This window comes from Cygnus atratus, chromosome 4 (assembly GCF_013377495.2).
Source record: "Cygnus atratus isolate AKBS03 ecotype Queensland, Australia chromosome 4, CAtr_DNAZoo_HiC_assembly, whole genome shotgun sequence".
NCBI lineage: Eukaryota > Metazoa > Chordata > Aves > Anseriformes > Anatidae > Cygnus > Cygnus atratus.
In genome coordinates this window covers 16,178,097-16,193,675 of record NC_066365.1, presented here as the reverse complement: position 1 = coordinate 16,193,675, position 15,579 = coordinate 16,178,097, and the positions used below count along the sequence as shown (strand labels likewise).

The 15,579-nt window shown below is 41.2% G+C and overlaps 1 protein-coding gene across 4 annotated transcripts in view; it reads left to right on the top strand.

Moving 5' to 3' along the window:
• CNOT6L (CCR4-NOT transcription complex subunit 6 like) overlaps nt 1-14,098 on the top strand; it is a 32,070-nt gene extending 17,972 nt beyond the window's left edge. For all 4 annotated transcript variants that reach the window (XM_035562523.2, XM_050710356.1, XM_035562675.2 and 1 more), the window contains 11 exons: nt 961-1,082; nt 1,555-1,741; nt 2,285-2,370; nt 2,818-2,907; nt 3,855-3,923; nt 5,976-6,133; nt 7,138-7,292; nt 8,558-8,709; nt 10,044-10,268; nt 10,937-11,139; nt 11,500-14,098. In XM_035562523.2, coding sequence (XP_035418416.1) covers nt 971-1,082; nt 1,555-1,741; nt 2,285-2,370; nt 2,818-2,907; nt 3,855-3,923; nt 5,976-6,133; nt 7,138-7,292; nt 8,558-8,709; nt 10,044-10,268; nt 10,937-11,139; nt 11,500-11,712 — 1,650 coding nt within the window. In that variant the 5' untranslated portion in view covers nt 961-970 and the 3' untranslated portion in view covers nt 11,713-14,098. The remainder of the gene's footprint in view (nt 1-960; nt 1,083-1,554; nt 1,742-2,284; nt 2,371-2,817; nt 2,908-3,854; nt 3,924-5,975; nt 6,134-7,137; nt 7,293-8,557; nt 8,710-10,043; nt 10,269-10,936; nt 11,140-11,499) is intronic.
• The last annotated feature ends 1,481 nt before the right edge of the window (nt 14,099-15,579 follow it).

Sequence of the window (15,579 nt, the reverse complement as noted above, 5' to 3'; positions counted from 1 at the left end):
GTCTGTGTATTTTGTGTGTCTGGGGATGAAGAACAGGGCAGGGTTGACAGAACCAGTGACCAGAAAATTCAGCTGATCTCGTGTTTTTAAATCAAACAACTCCTCTCCCCCCAAGTGCTTCTTAGCCCAATGGCCTGGCAAGGAATGGAAGGAAACCTCCCTCCGCGTTGTCTGCAAAGCGCATGGTTTTTGAGTGGGATGCCAGAGCTGTCTTCTGACAAGAATCTGGAAGATGAGATCATTTGCATTTGTGTGAAGCCCCATATGCGTTAGAACCGCAAAAGTGAATTTTACCTGAACTTCCTTTGTGGCTCCTGGGCCATTAGGAGTCAATATGTCTTGGCTGATACTGGGCTCGAAAAACCACAAAGCACAAAAGCTAGACTGCTAATGGAAAAAAAATGAGCCAATTCCCCTTTAAATTGCAATTTCCAGTTTTGTATAAGTGGAGTGCAAAAGGGGGACTTTGCCTGTTGAAAATAATTGCTGTAAAAACAAAGGGAAGAGTCTTCCCTTCAGTTTTCCTGTGAAAACTACGGGAGGAAGCAATCTGCATGCTTTTTCTCAGTGAATGAGCGAAACGCTGTTGTCCTGTCTACTTGCACAGCGAGTAACCTGGTGGTGATGGAGGTTATGCCTCGGTCTGGGCTGTAAATGAGGAAATACAGAAATTCTACATTGGAACGGTACAAGGGAACATTGTAGAAGACTGCAGAAAACCAAACTTTAGAGGGAAAAATGCCTTTTTCTGTTACGGGCCCGTATTCTGCAAAGGTCTGAGCACCTGCTTAGCTCCACAGGCTGTGAGCAGCCAGGCTGATGTCAGCGTAATATTTCTTGTCCATAAACTCCAGGGTGTGTGGTTCTGCAGGCTGTCACTGGGGATGTGATCTCCCAGCGGGGTGGAAATGAAGAAATGTTGTTAAGCAGCAGACGGTAATGGCTGTGATGTTCTTTCAGACTAAGAGGGATGCCAAAGGAAAAATATGATCCTCCCGATCCTCGCAGGATTTACACCATCATGTCAGCAGAAGAGGTAGCCAATGGGAAGAAGTCTCACTGGGCCGAATTAGAGATCTCGGGTGAGTCGATTTGCCTTTGAATTTTGGTTCGGCAGAGTTGTCAGTGCCCCGGAATTGCACCGGCCGCTTTCAGGGAGGGGATCCTGCAGTGAAAACAGTTTTTGTGCGGTGGGGGGGAGCATTAATTAACTTACCAGATTGCCTTCCAGCTTTGCTGACTCACTTGCAGCCCAGTTGATGTAAAACACCGACTGAGAATGGACGTGAGTTGTTGGATAGCGCTTCTCCTTCCCTAGAATCATACCTCTGTCACTGTCCTCTTAACTGGGGGGGTTAGGTAACTGTTCAAGAGATGCTCCTGGAAAAGATAACACACAATTATCTTCTGCAGGCCTCACTGAGGCTGGGTTTTCACCCTGGGACCCCCACCCATCTCTCCCAGGGGGCATTCTGACGTTCCCCATGGTTTGTATCTAATGGTTTGAGAGTGTAAAGCTGGCTGAGGATGTGGTTTGTCACTTTTCTTTTTTAGGTAGAGTGCGGAGCTTAAGTACGTCGCTTTGGTCACTGACGCACTTGACTGCTCTACACCTCAATGACAACAATCTGACTCGCATTCCACCTGATATTGCCAAGCTTCATAATCTGGTTTACCTGGATCTGTCATCCAACAAACTCAGAAGTTTACCAGCAGAACTAGGAAACATGGTATCTCTCAGGTGAGAGGAAGCACGCTGGTTACATTTTCAGGAAAAGTCTATATTCTGGGATTGGAATTGAGTTGTTTTTTTTTTTTTTAACTTCGATTCGATTCATTCTTCTTTGACTTAAAACCATTCTTAGATTTAAGGTAATTCTGAAAAATTCAAGATTGATATAAAGGTTCAGTTCTAGCAATTACTTTTGGTTATATTATTCTTTTTTTTTCTAATCTCTACAGATACATGTCCATAAGCTGTGTAGTCTTCTGCTTTAAAACATTCTCACTTTGAGACTTTGTGATTGCCTGCTGTTTATATTTCCCTGATATGATTTTGTTGGATGCTTTGTTGTTGTTGCTTTGGCTTTAGTTTGTTTTGGTTTGGTTTTTCCTAATGAGAATATTTCAGTTGTGCTTTGAAATGGGAAGATTGGCATATCTTTCCATAATACAAAAAATTCAGCGTGAAAAGTGCCATCTTTGAAGATGAGCAGCACAGAGAGCTTTAAGAGCTTTCTTCTGAAGTGATAACTCATCAAAAGTGTTTTTGCATTTGCTGCAGGGAATTGCTTTTAAATAACAATCTGTTACGGGTTTTGCCTTATGAACTTGGACGGCTCTTCCAGCTACAAACCCTAGGTTTGAAAGGTGAGTGAGTTCTTTACGGTTAAATATTCTGCGGAGTACTCTTGGATTAACGAGGAAGTTGGGCTCAAAAGCTTTGTGTGTTACCTCTACGTTTTCTTACAGTTCCAGATATTGAGGTTAGAGCAGCAATGACTAGCTAGTTTGGAAAACAGTGCTTATTTTTAATGCTATTAAGCTTCATTATGAACCTATTTCAAATCTATAAATAGGTAAATAAACCCCGTAATTTACTCTATTTATTGATTGAGGTGAGCTGAAGGAAGGAAGTCTGCATGTGATAGCTGTTTCTAAAGCATCTGTTACTGTGGTGTTCTAGAGGTACAAGTTAAGCAATCTAAATACCTTCTGGGTCAATTTGTCTGTTCTCATTATGGGAGATTTTCTTTTATTGGAAAGCCTCAGGAAAGTCGGGCAGCTAATCACCAAGTTGTTTTCTGTTGTTGGCAGGCAATCCTTTATCACAAGATATTCTCAGCCTCTACCAGGATCCAGACGGAACTCGAAAGCTACTGAACTACATGCTTGACAATCTAGCAGGTGACAGACCTACAAACCTTGATTGACAGAAGTGGTTTAAAAGCATGCATGGCTGACAGTATTTGCCACTAAAACAAGAAAGTGAACCACTGAGGGGGAACATTTTTCTAACTGCTTTTATGTTTCTGCCAAGTGGTTCCACTCATAGACACACACTTGCATGCAGGGAAGGAAGTTCACATATTTCATCTAAGCTTTGCCCGTGTTACCCAGATGGTTATTCCCAAAATAACCCTTTAGTTTCCAACAAAGCCTAAAGCCTTCCTCGATAAAGCCATTTTGATACTTTCCACTAGAAATTATAATCCAAATGCAAGCAGGATGTCAGATTTAGATCTACAAATACCACTGTGATTAAGAATATCTAGGAGCTGCCTCATGGTTCTGTAACTGAGCTTTCCGTTTTGCCATAGAAACTGTGGTAAAACAAAACAAACCTCCGCCTCTGCGCTAAATTTCCACAGATGGTCTCAGGGTCAGCTCACAGCTGAACTTGACCGTGTTGTAAAGTGGCCAGGGTTTGACACGGCACTTCTCTTGTGCCACCTCATAGCAATCCCTAGCTGCGTAAGTGGAGAGCACGCGTTGCAGGACTGACGGATGTGGGGCGAGGATAGGATGTCTGAACCACTGTCTGAACCGTTTTTCCTCAGCAATTTATTCAAGGTGCAGGACTCTTTCAGTGGTTCTAGATTTGCAAGAAAGAGACAAAAATAGTGAATCTTACAACTGACAGGCTTGTTCTTAACTGTAATTAACTGCTTCTGGCATTTAAATGCTTGTTGTGCATCCTTGTCTCCCGTGGAGCTTAAAAAGGCATGGGGAGTTGGGGTTGCAAATACAGTATGGAACATTATTGTTCAGTCATCAGTTTGATTTAGAAATAGTAACTTACAATGATAAACCCCAAATTAATCACTGTTGTGTGGTTTTTTTTTCTTTTTTAGTTCATCCAGAGCAGCTGCCTCCAAGGCCATGGATTACTTTAAAAGAACGAGACCAAATTCTGCCCTCAGGTAAAACTGTGGTTCTTCTCCCTGCGTTCAAACAATGATGTGCTGAAGGACTGTTCTTGGGCTTTATTTACAGAGAATTCTTCTGGCTTACATGGCTCAGATTGAAAACAGCAATTTGTGTTCATTTGTATTAAATAATTAGCACATGGTTGTGCCATAAATATAATTTTTGTAACTCAGATGGAATGCTGGTCATTTCTTCTCTCTGTTAGACTTTTTCATAACTGTTCCAGCTACTGATGCCAAAGGAAAAGAGCTCCTTTTTTAAAGCCTTTTCACAGAAATAATAAGAACTGAAATAACTGCATACAATTCCTTATCGATACATAAACTGACTAGAGTGAGACTTCAGGAAGTCCTATCTGCAAGAGAACACACTGGTACTGAGTGGTACTGAAGTTAGTGTAATGCCCTCTATTGTTGATTTTGGTGAAGTGCAAGAGGCAGCATTTCTTCAGTCTACAAATCCAGTGCCTCTTCTTCCCCTGTACATCCTCAATATAGCCCTCAAAAAACACCCAAGAGCTTTTGTAAAGAACAAAAATGCTAATATTTTTATTGCAGAAGATCAGATTAGTAATCATCAAGGGCAATGTGGCAGTCCTCTACACTTTTGTTTTTAGAAGCTCGAAGATGGCAGGTCTTCAAAACTTAGCTCAATATTGTGTTAGGCAAGGTAACATTGCAGTTAAGATCATCTGTCCTTTTTTAATATTAAAGAAGAACAAGTCAGAAAGAAAAAAAAATCAGTAGGAAAGGGGAAAATGCAAAAAGTCCTTTAAGCCACCACCACATTAGGTTCTGCATTTCCGTTTTAACATCCTTTACAAATCAGTATCTCACTGCAGTTCTACAGAGTTTGGTTTTATTTTTTAATCCATCATCTTTAGCAGAAACAGAATTTAGAATTCATTAAATAGCATTGCATTAAGCAAATGAGCTGTGGGATATTTCATGATAAAAACTGCAATAAGCCAATTGATTGTTATTATCAAATTGAAAGAACCAAACAGCAATCTTCTTTGACTGCAAGTAGGAAACATACAGCAGTAACCTCATACATTACATAACATACAGGTAACCTCACAGTAAAACCTCACTTCGTCCTCTGCAAATATGAGTAGTCTTTTCCAAGTGGCATGATGCTAGGGTGTTATATTTACCTATATTTTTTTGGGTGTAAAATTGAAGAGTTGAGAATTTTTTTAAGTGAAAGTATGATTCAGTTTGAATAATCTCATGAGCTGTATGCTGACTTCTCTCTCTCTCTTTTTTTTTTTTTAAATGTCACCAAATAATATATATACGCTTGCTAATTCATGATTCCATTTTTCATTATCTTCCCTGACCTCACCTGGGGCTCTCTCTTCCCCTTGTACTCAATATACTTTAACCAGACATAAGAGGAACAGCATTCTTTCTAGGCCACTAGAAATGTTGTACGGGTGCTATGAAAATTGTACAAATGTTTTGGAATCAAACTGCCTAAAATGCTGCCTTCTAAAGCAGCATTTCTTTCTGATGATGTGGTATCATGACGTGGCGACAGCTTCTTTAGTAGATTGGTTTTGATATTGCTGTTGACCTGCACAGGTCATTTATGCCTGAAGTCGCTGTATCAAGGCACATAATGCACTAATGACTGGGTTTTGACTCAATCACTGAAATGCATGCTCCTTTCCTTCTCCTGACTCCAGTTGCAGAGAGAGACACTGTTCTGAATTGTTGCCCACCAGTAGAGTTGTCCCATCCCCCATGCAAATCAAATTTAACTGCAAAATGGGATTGCATTGCTTTCTTATACATATGCCTTCTCATTTTGATAGTAAAGCTGATTTTTTTCAGGAAGAGGTTAGCCTTACATCGTAACTGCTGCCTCATGAGGGCCTTTTTGCTCCTGTTCGTGAAACTCTCAGCGGAGTATCCCACTGACTTGTGTTCAGTAGGCCCTTCAGAACAGACCCTATAAGAACCAGTATTTTGACTTGAACACCTTCATCATTTGCTATCTTCAGAGCTTGGTAACATTTTTCTGTCTTTGTTTCCTTCTAGCTTCATTCACAGTTATGTGCTACAATGTGTTGTGTGATAAATATGCCACTCGGCAGCTCTATGGCTACTGCCCATCTTGGGCGCTGAACTGGGAGTATAGAAAAAAGGGAATCATGGAAGAAATCGTCAACTGTGATGCAGATATCATTAGTCTTCAGGTAACTGGAAAATTATTTTTCATCAGAAGCAGAAAATACTAACTTCCACCTTTAGAATGAAATGCTCCCTTGAAAACATCAAATTCTCCAGCTCACTAACAAATTCCAGGGCCTACCAATACAAGCTGTGCGCACAGCTCCTTGTTCACATATTGTCTTGTGATTTATGAAACAAGATAAAGTGTGTGAGATAAACTTAGCAAAATTAGTATGTAATGTGCACTGCAAGATACGGGGTTTTCCCCCTCAGCTACATTTCCTAAATACTCTCCCTCTGGGTGTATGAGATTTCCTACAAAAGGGGAGACTGCAGAATGCTATATCCCCAAATGCCACTGTTCCTGCGTGGTAAAGAAATTAAAGTCTCAAAAATAATCTCACTGGAAAACGAGGGCATTGGCCCGTCAAAGTTAAATATTGATTGTCATTAGTACACGTATACTGTTGTGCTATTAGAAATCTATTGCCAATGTTTAGAACAGCTGAGCACTTCTGCCTTTAGACTGGTATTTTGTTTTCTAAGCAAGCTTTGGTAAGTAAATATTCCACACAAGAAGAGAATAGCTGTCTTGGTCTGAAACGTCAAGAGAATCCGCTCAGAGATCAGATGCTATTACAAAGAAAATGGATTGTTAGACTACAGTGAGAGACCCTTCTGTGTCAGAGTTCTCAAGGTTAAATATTAACTGGCGCTGGATATCTATCGACCTCTAACAAGTTTTAACCTAGGACAGTATCTGCATTCATATGTCAAAAGCAGCAGGTGTAATCTCTTGCTATTCAAAATCCACCCATCACTTTCCCTTTTGAAGGGATTCCAGGTTATCCAGGAATGCAAATCTGTTTCCATCAGGCCATTAATCTAGGAAGTGAGATGATTTGTGCAAACAGAAGCTTTTGACTTCGGTAAGAGCTTCTGATTGCAAGCCAAGACAAGCAGTAGTTGTCACATAGGAAGGGTTTACTTGACTTTGTTAGCCTAAAGTATTTGTGTTCAATTCCAGGAAGTGGAAACAGAGCAATACTTCACCCTTTTTCTGCCAGCATTGAAAGAACGAGGATATGATGGATTCTTTTCTCCAAAGTCACGTGCCAAAATCATGTCTGAGCAGGAGAAAAAGCATGTGGATGGCTGTGCAATATTCTTCAAAACTGAGAAGTAAGGAGCAGAAGCAGCTTTTCTTACATACATCTTAAAAAGTTTGATTTAGATCTGAAAGTCTCCCTCTCTCAGGGTGCACAGTAACCAAATTACTGTGCTATAACACAAAAAAATAAAGTTCACTACAAAGAATGATCCTCCCTCCCCTTGCTGCCCTGATTATTTGCAACAGAGTCTTTCCCTTTCTTTCAGACTAAAGATATGTCTTAAGAAGATATCTTGAAGATAACTTAAGAAACATAAAAGTTGGAGGAGGGCTAGTATGAGTAAAAACAAACATGCTTCACATGTGCGTTTTTTGGCTGATCTAATAAGTAGCTCACTTTCTTTACAAACCTTTGCCTTGCTTGACAAGTTTCACCCCTCTAAGATTAATCTTTAAAGGTCTTCAGTCTTTAAAGCTGTGCTGGCTTAATCTTCAGTATTAAAAGGTGTATTGCTGCCACAGGATCACAGAACACTCTTGGCTTTAATGTGGGTGTATTATTGAATATCTTTTCCAAAAAGTTCTGCCACACTAAAAGCATCAAACCACTGGGAAGGCAGAAGAAGCTCTGGCATTCATGCTTCTCATTCGTGTGAACTGCTCAGGGGGCTGCCCCCATGTTGTACCACATTGAGTATCCCTCTGAGTATTCCCTTAGAACAGTTTTCAGTAAAAACTCAACCTGCTTGCTAATAATAATCATACTTTTTATTATTATTATTTTCTGAGAGGACAAAAACAAAAAATCACTTTCAAGAGGCAGCTTTCGGTTTGTCCTGAAGCAAGGCATTTTGGGGCATCCTGTGGCTGTAAAGGAAAGAAAAAACAATGTCACAAAACTAATGGTGGTAGCTAGAGGTTAGAAGGAAGCTGTTTTTAATAATGCATTTGCCCAAAGTAAAAGACAAGCCTTTAATTACCATCTCATCTTGATTTTTTTGCCTAGAACAGTTGTGGGGAGGTGTAGTAACCTCTCAGCATTGCTCTGAGTAGTCCTTTCAGAGTGCTCTGCTGAAGCACATAAACGCTTCCTAAACCCCAGAGATCTATTCCAGGACAGTCTCTATCTTGTCAGGCAGAGAACTCTGCCCTGACTGGAAGAGTGCTTCTTAGAACTGTTTTTGCTTTATGAAATGAGAGGCCAAAAGAAACGTGCCTCACCCTGTCCTTCAGACTCTGTCCCTGGATGTTGCAGACTGGAGGTCAGACAGGAACGATGCCTTTCACGCAGCTGTATGTCACAGGTGTTCATGTGCGATTCTGCTTGTTTCGCCAGGTTTACGCTGGTGCAGAAGCACACCGTGGAGTTCAACCAGGTGGCAATGGCCAACTCAGAAGGTTCAGAAGCGATGTTAAACAGAGTGATGACGAAGGACAACATCGGAGTTGCTGTGGTGTTAGAGGTGCACAAGGAATTATTTGGAGCAAGTGAGTATGACCGTGGCTATCTCACGGACTGACTGCTCAGTTCCCCTTGAAGGCACGACATTCCTTTGGCAAAACATCTCCACGTGATATCACTGCCATTGGCGGTGGTAACCGAGTACTTGCAAATAAGCAAGCACTGCTCACTTTGCTAATTTGAGAAATGGAAGCCCATCGGTGGCTGAGGCAGGACACAGGTGACGTGGTTTCCAGTTCTAGCTGCACTTTCATCCAGATGCCCAGCATTCAGCTTTCTTCTGTGAGGCTTTTGTCCTTGTTTAGTTAGACTGCTAAATTTTACTTGATGAATTAAGCTTTTCCAAGGTCACTGTGTCTGCATGCGTATGCTCTTACCGGTAGTTGTTGGTAATATTCAACTTCTATTTTCAAGTCTCTTTTTTTTCCCTTGATTGAATCCTTCTGTCCTCCCCCAATGATTACGTGACACTGCTGATGTATTGATGTGGAAGAATGAGATTATCAGGTGTCTTTTGATGCCACTTGATTGACTGACTGTCACACTTTCATTATGTTTGATCAGACGCAGTAGACAATTTCAAGATACTTAAAATTGCCACCCTGCTCTGTCTGCGTGTCTGGATTTTTGATCACTGCTTTCTAATGTGTATTCTTCAAAGGAGCAGGGTGTCCGGATCGCAGGACAGGGAGAAATTGTGTGTAACTTCATGCCCCACCATTCAGAGTACTGCTTCTCAGGTATATAGTAAAAGCAGCTGTAGTGTTTTCCAGCAGCTAGGTTCATACTGCATTTATTTAAGCAGATGCCTTCTTTTCCCAAGGGAGTAATTAATAAGCAAAGCTAATCTATTAATAATAATCTTAGCTGTGGCAGCTAAGAGTCAAGAAATTCGCTTGTGCCTTAACCATTGGAGTGGTGCATAGTTTATAAGTCAAGTGATGGCCACCTTCACCTTTAAGTTCATTATGTCCTTTAGTGACTGGGCATTGGAGAAGATTCTTGAGAAAGTCTGTCCTTGAGATGTGGAAAGGAAGAGAAAGGGGGAGCATTCAGAAGATGTTAAGAAAAGCAATTGACCAGTAGAGAAGGAATGCAACTGTAATTGTATCAGCTTATGCTGATTATTTCTTTCCTGTATTGGTGAGATTTAGTGAAGTGGTATTACGTACGAGCTGCTGATTTTGAAAGGAGACGTGGGTTAAGTAGTGCCTTTTTCTCAGCAATGAAAGTACATCTGTTTTCTGGTGTGCGTCCCTTCAAGTCCTTAGTAGCTAGACCCTGCTCATAACGAGGGATAAATCTGCTGTGTTCACACAATCAGCCTTTTCCCTGAAAAAAAATGTATTTATCTATCTAGGTATAAAATCTCTTCATGTGGACAAACAGCTGCTTATTGTGGCCAATGCCCACATGCACTGGGACCCTGAATACTCGGATGTGAAACTCATTCAGACTATGATGTTTGTCTCAGAACTGAAAAATATCCTTGAGAAAGCCTCAAGCAGGCCTGGTAGCCCAACAGCAGATCCTAATTCTGTCCCACTGGTGCTGTGTGCAGATCTTAACTCATTGCCTGATTCAGGTAAGACTGGTTGTGTCTTAATTTTTAACGTACCTTTTTAGAGTCCTTTTTTCCTCTGTGGGTGATTAAGTAGCTTGTACTTCCCTGGGTAGCTGTTGTGGAAAGCTTTTTTAGAAGCAGCAGTCCTCTAAAATTTGAATGAAGAAAATGCAAGTCCTCCAGCTGAGCAGATTGCTTTTTATGATCAATCGTGCTCTCTAGAAAGGTTGGTCATGCCTCAAAAGATACATAGACAAGCACAAATAGATCTTAAATAAATGGTTAAATAAATACCCGGATGGGAGGTTCATGACGTAACATGAAAACTTCCTAAGGAGATGCACTTGCTTTAGTAATTGTGATTTTTGATACTGTTATATCAGGCATATGTAAAAAAGCTGCCTCTCTAGCACCCCTTGTGTCACATACATATAGCAGTATACACACTGTGGTTTTACTGTAATCCTCAAGAAATTGTGCCAGAACTGCTGGAGAGCTCCTGTTCCTTGGCTGCCTCTCAGAAAGGGGTAAACGTATCAGGAATGGACATGCTGGCTGTGCAGATTTCTGCTCTTTTTTCCTGATTCCGTGGGGTCTCTTATCAATGGTCTGGTTTTTAACTCCGAGGGCAAAATTCCTCGGATCTTGTATTTTAAAGCAACTGCCTGAACCCTTTCCTTTGCAAACAGGTGTAGTGGAATACTTAAGCAATGGCATAGTAGCTGACAACCACAAGGACTTCAAAGAGTTGCGTTACAACGAGTGTCTCATGAACTTCAGCGGCAATGGGAAAAACGGGGCTTCTGAAGGAAGAATTACACATGGCTTCCAACTCAAGAGCGCCTATGAAAACAACTTGATGCCTTACACCAATTACACTTTTGATTTCAAAGTAAGCAGCGATTTTTCTGAAATGGCAGACATTGACCTGGTCTCCCCAGGATGCTGTCTTAACTTTCTGACCGTTTCTCTCTGTTCCTGTAAGTGCTTCTTCACTGGCTCCTACACTTGCTGGACGCTTTCCTACCACACAAAAGTCCTTGATTTGTTGGCGTTTTTAAGCTTCTGACCTGGCTCTGGCCAGTGACTTAACGAAAACGGATGCAGTGCTTTGAACGCGAAGTGGCGTGCGCATTGATTTCCCTAATTCCAGGGCCGTGCGTCTTCCCGTGACTTGCAGCGAGCAGCCAGTCGAGTTGAGGTTGCCAGAACCGAGGCCTGTTCTCACTGTCATGTTTCTCTTTCTCCCTAGGGTGTGATTGACTACATTTTCTATTCCAACACTCACATGAACGTGCTTGGTGTCCTGGGGCCTTTGGACCCTCAGTGGCTGGTTGAGAACAACATCACTGGGTGTCCACACCCTCACATCCCTTCAGACCACTTCTCACTGTTAACACAACTCGAACTCCATCCTCCGCTCCTGCCTCTTGTCAACGGTGTGCACTTGCCGAACAGGAGGTAGTGGAGCCCTGCCCCTTTGAGGGCAAGGACCTGTTGTTATGGACCTGTACAGTTGTAAATCAAAGTATATAGGAGTGAAGTATGGCCAACCTTAAGCTGCTTCTTCAAGCTCCTTTCCTTATGTGTTTGATATGAGATTTTGCACATTTTGGTGCATATTGGTATCATTTGGCACTAGGGCTGGAACCAAAGTATTATTCCCTTTCCAGGTTTTTAATTTAATTCTGTTTTTTAAACTGGCAAGCTTTTTCTTTTCAGTAGGAAGCTGCACTTATAAATGGACAAATGAGATTAAAAACTTGCATATTAACGTATTTAAACATAAAGCTTTTTTTTCCAGAACGGGGCAAAACATGCCAACCTTTTAGGAGAAAGAAAAACAAAAATAGAAGTGACTGGTTTGTAGGAAGAATATTAGAAAATGTTTGTTTGAACCCAAAATGGGGACTGAGCTCCGCATCCAAAATAAAATTTGCACATTAGCAAAGCACTTAATACCCAACTCTTAAGTTATTAGCAGTGTGGCCCTGCCCATTATTTAACTAATAGTAGAAAACCAAAGATGGCTTAATACCCATGATAAAACTTGAGGTCTAAATTCTCGTGACATAAGTTCGCTTACCACAAAAATTCCAATGAACATACATCTCACAAGGATTGAGTTTGAGCATTTGATGCCATGGTAGATGGCTTGCTTGGCAGACGTAATGGTAGCTTTTGTTTTTTGGAGCTCTGAAGAACGTGGTCCGTTCTGGGCAAGATATTCAGGAATCCGAACGGCCTCTGTGAGACAGAGCTGCCTCTCTGCTTTGGCAGGCTAGGACGACCTGCTGCTCAGCAGCATGGCTTGGGAGCAGGGTTTGGGGGTGGGAAGGAATTGCACTTAAAGCAAGCAGTTACAAGCAGCCGAGAACAAAGAAGTTCCAATTCCCTTCTAGGTTCCCTTTGCTGAAGTTCAGTTGCAAAGATGAGGAACTTTGGATGAGCTGGTTGAGCTTAGGGTACAGGAAGAAGCCACTGGAAATGATCTTACTTCTGTCTCCGAAGTGCATGTGAGGTAGCTATGTGGATGCTTTTGTCACTGGGGGAGAGAGCAGTAGCCATAATCATTCCTTGGATTATTTTTCCTGACCCTAGTTGCCAAATAGCCATCATATGTTTTTAATAATCTTTATTTTCTGTTGTCGGTCAGGGTTGAATTCAAAAGCTGCTGGTTCATTCCCAACTGTTAATGCTCTTTAGATGTGTTGGAAATCCTTTTTTTTTTTTTTCTTTTTTATGCTCTAGGTGGCCAGTTCAAAACCTTGTGCCTCGAGAGGCATTAAACCTAATGCAATTTTCTGCAAGAATAGGTTGGCTGCTTAATGTTAAAAAAAAAAATGGCACAGTAATAGGAAAAGGTTGTGTCTGTGTTTTTAAGTTTTTCTTTATTCTGCTTTTTTGCTGCTATAAGATTTTCTTGAACTTATATTTTAAACTTTTCATGCACTTTACTGTTTCTAGTCTCAAAATGTGATATTTTTAATAAATGAAAAAATTTTCCATTACGTGAATGAAATTTTTAAACAGATTGATAGCCTATATTTATGTCTCATTCGTATACTTAAAGAAGTCAAATTTAAATTGTTAAATCAGTTTTAAATGCTAAGGAGCCATCTTCTGTCTTGCAAAACTGATAAGTCAGGCTGTTCCTCTACTCTTTAAATATGCATTTCCTTTGTCGTTTTATACATAGGAAATTATCCATAGGAAAAAACAATTGGACCTAGAGTAGAAAATATTCCCTGACTTTTGCTGGTGGGCCGGGGAGGGGATGGTGTGGGACAAATGCAAAAATCAGTTCAACGAAATGACAACTCCCTTTTAAAAAAAAAAAAAAGTGCCTAAAAATGGAGGCGTCATCTATTGCCTAACATGAATTGGAAGCTATCATAGCTGGGTGAAATTAATGTACATAAATTGCTTTGTGCAGCGCCAAAAAAAGCCCTTTTGAAAGACGGATTTTCCTCTAGGTGCAGGTATCTCTTTTTTAATATACCTCAGCGTTCAACACCTAGCCATGCAGATAAATCGAGAACGTGACTGAGAGTATAGTACTGGAAAGTAGAATAGCATGAAAAACTTAATTTTGTGGACATTACCTTTCTGTAATCAGCTACTGTATCTTTTTTGGACGGGGGTTCTCTGCTCTGGAGGTATGCACTAACAAACCATTCTCCTCCTTTCGTACACGCATGTTAACGAGCAACGTGAGCAATATTTCCTACCATACTTCACTCCCAATATTTTTTGAGATGTTTGTATAAAATGGAATTTAAAGTTCACCTATGATTGTATATGAACTGCAGAGGAGCCCGTTTATTAATAAAAATAAAAACCAACAACAATCTTTTGTAATATCAGGGTGGGAGAGGGTGGGGATGAAAACACCAACAACCGGTAAGCATTGTAAACTGCGCAGGTTCTGCTTTCCTTTGGTTTATAACTGACTGAAGTGTTCTGTTGCAGGAAGGTGTTTAATTGGATTTTCTCTGCTTCAAAATGCACCTCGCAAAGCCCATTATGCTGTGCAATTTTTAAAAAGTTCTTTTCCCAGACGCTGCACAAAACTTCTGGATTTAAAAAAAAAAAATCTGTTTTAAAAAAAAAACAATCTGTTTAAAGCTCCGTTCATGTTTCAGTTGATGCACGTAACTGGGGGCATGTTTGCTTGCGGTTCACACGTCTGGCTCCCTCCCTGTTTTCCTGCTGGTTTTTCCCCTTCCCTGCAGAAGGAGCAGTAAGGGGGTCGTGCTTTTTCCTCTAGCCGAGCAGATTTTCTGCTCCCAGACGAGAGGGAACGCGGAGCCCTCAGCACACCTCGTGTTGGGATGTGAGCTGTTCCAGAAACACATCTCCCACATGGTGATGCTCCTTTTCTTTTGACCCAGAAGGATGCTGACAGCGTCCTGCAGGGTATTTTCTAAGGGAGAGGTAGGGAAGTAATACACGAACCCAAATATCACCAACTATAAACAGTTTTTCTTCATCGCTGCCCCTTGTTTCTCATCCTCGAACAGATTGCATTGCCCTCACAACCAAAAGCCTGGAAAAAAAAGCTTGAAGCCTTTTACTGCTCCTTGCTGTCTTGGTTTGGTTTCAAAAATACTGTGCCTGGTGTCAACTTCTAAGCAACAGCACTGCCTAAAGCAAGCAGAGAAAAAAAAATCCAACACCATTCTACAGGCAACTTTTTAAAATTCAATATGGTAAATCTGTTAGCTATGGGGTTTTGTGTATATATATATATATATATATATATAAAGAGAATTTTGTACAATGTAGCTGAATATTTTTGTTTCCTTATTTTGATGTAAGGAGTGTGAACGTTTGCGTACCACTCGCTGAAGTCAGGTATGGCACAATGGGTTCTGAGACCAGCTTTTCTTCCCATTTGCCTTGTTAAAAGCTTTTTTCCGTCATTTTCTGGCATTCATCAAGAAAATATGTCATTTTGTCAGCAAGCTGTCTCTGTGTGTTTGAAGCCACTCCTGTTTAGTCTGCAGAAGCCTTCGGAAAAGTTCTTGTTAGGCTCAGCTCCTTGCTATTCTCTGTTTTATAGACTATAAAGCCAGAATCTTTGAATCCTAACCTTTTCAGAAGCTCTTACCACTGACCTAACATAGCATCCAAAACCGTGCTGTGGTCTTCAGAGGTCAGGCACCGCTGCAGGCCACCGCAGGTCTCCCACCTTGCCAGCTTAGCTGCTGGGACTCCTAAAGCCATGCTTATGTGCTTGAACTCAAGGCCAGGCTTACAAAGGTGCTGAGCAGCTGCAGCTCCCAAACCCTGAGTGTCGGGCCAGGTATCTCCCGGTGCATCAGCATGG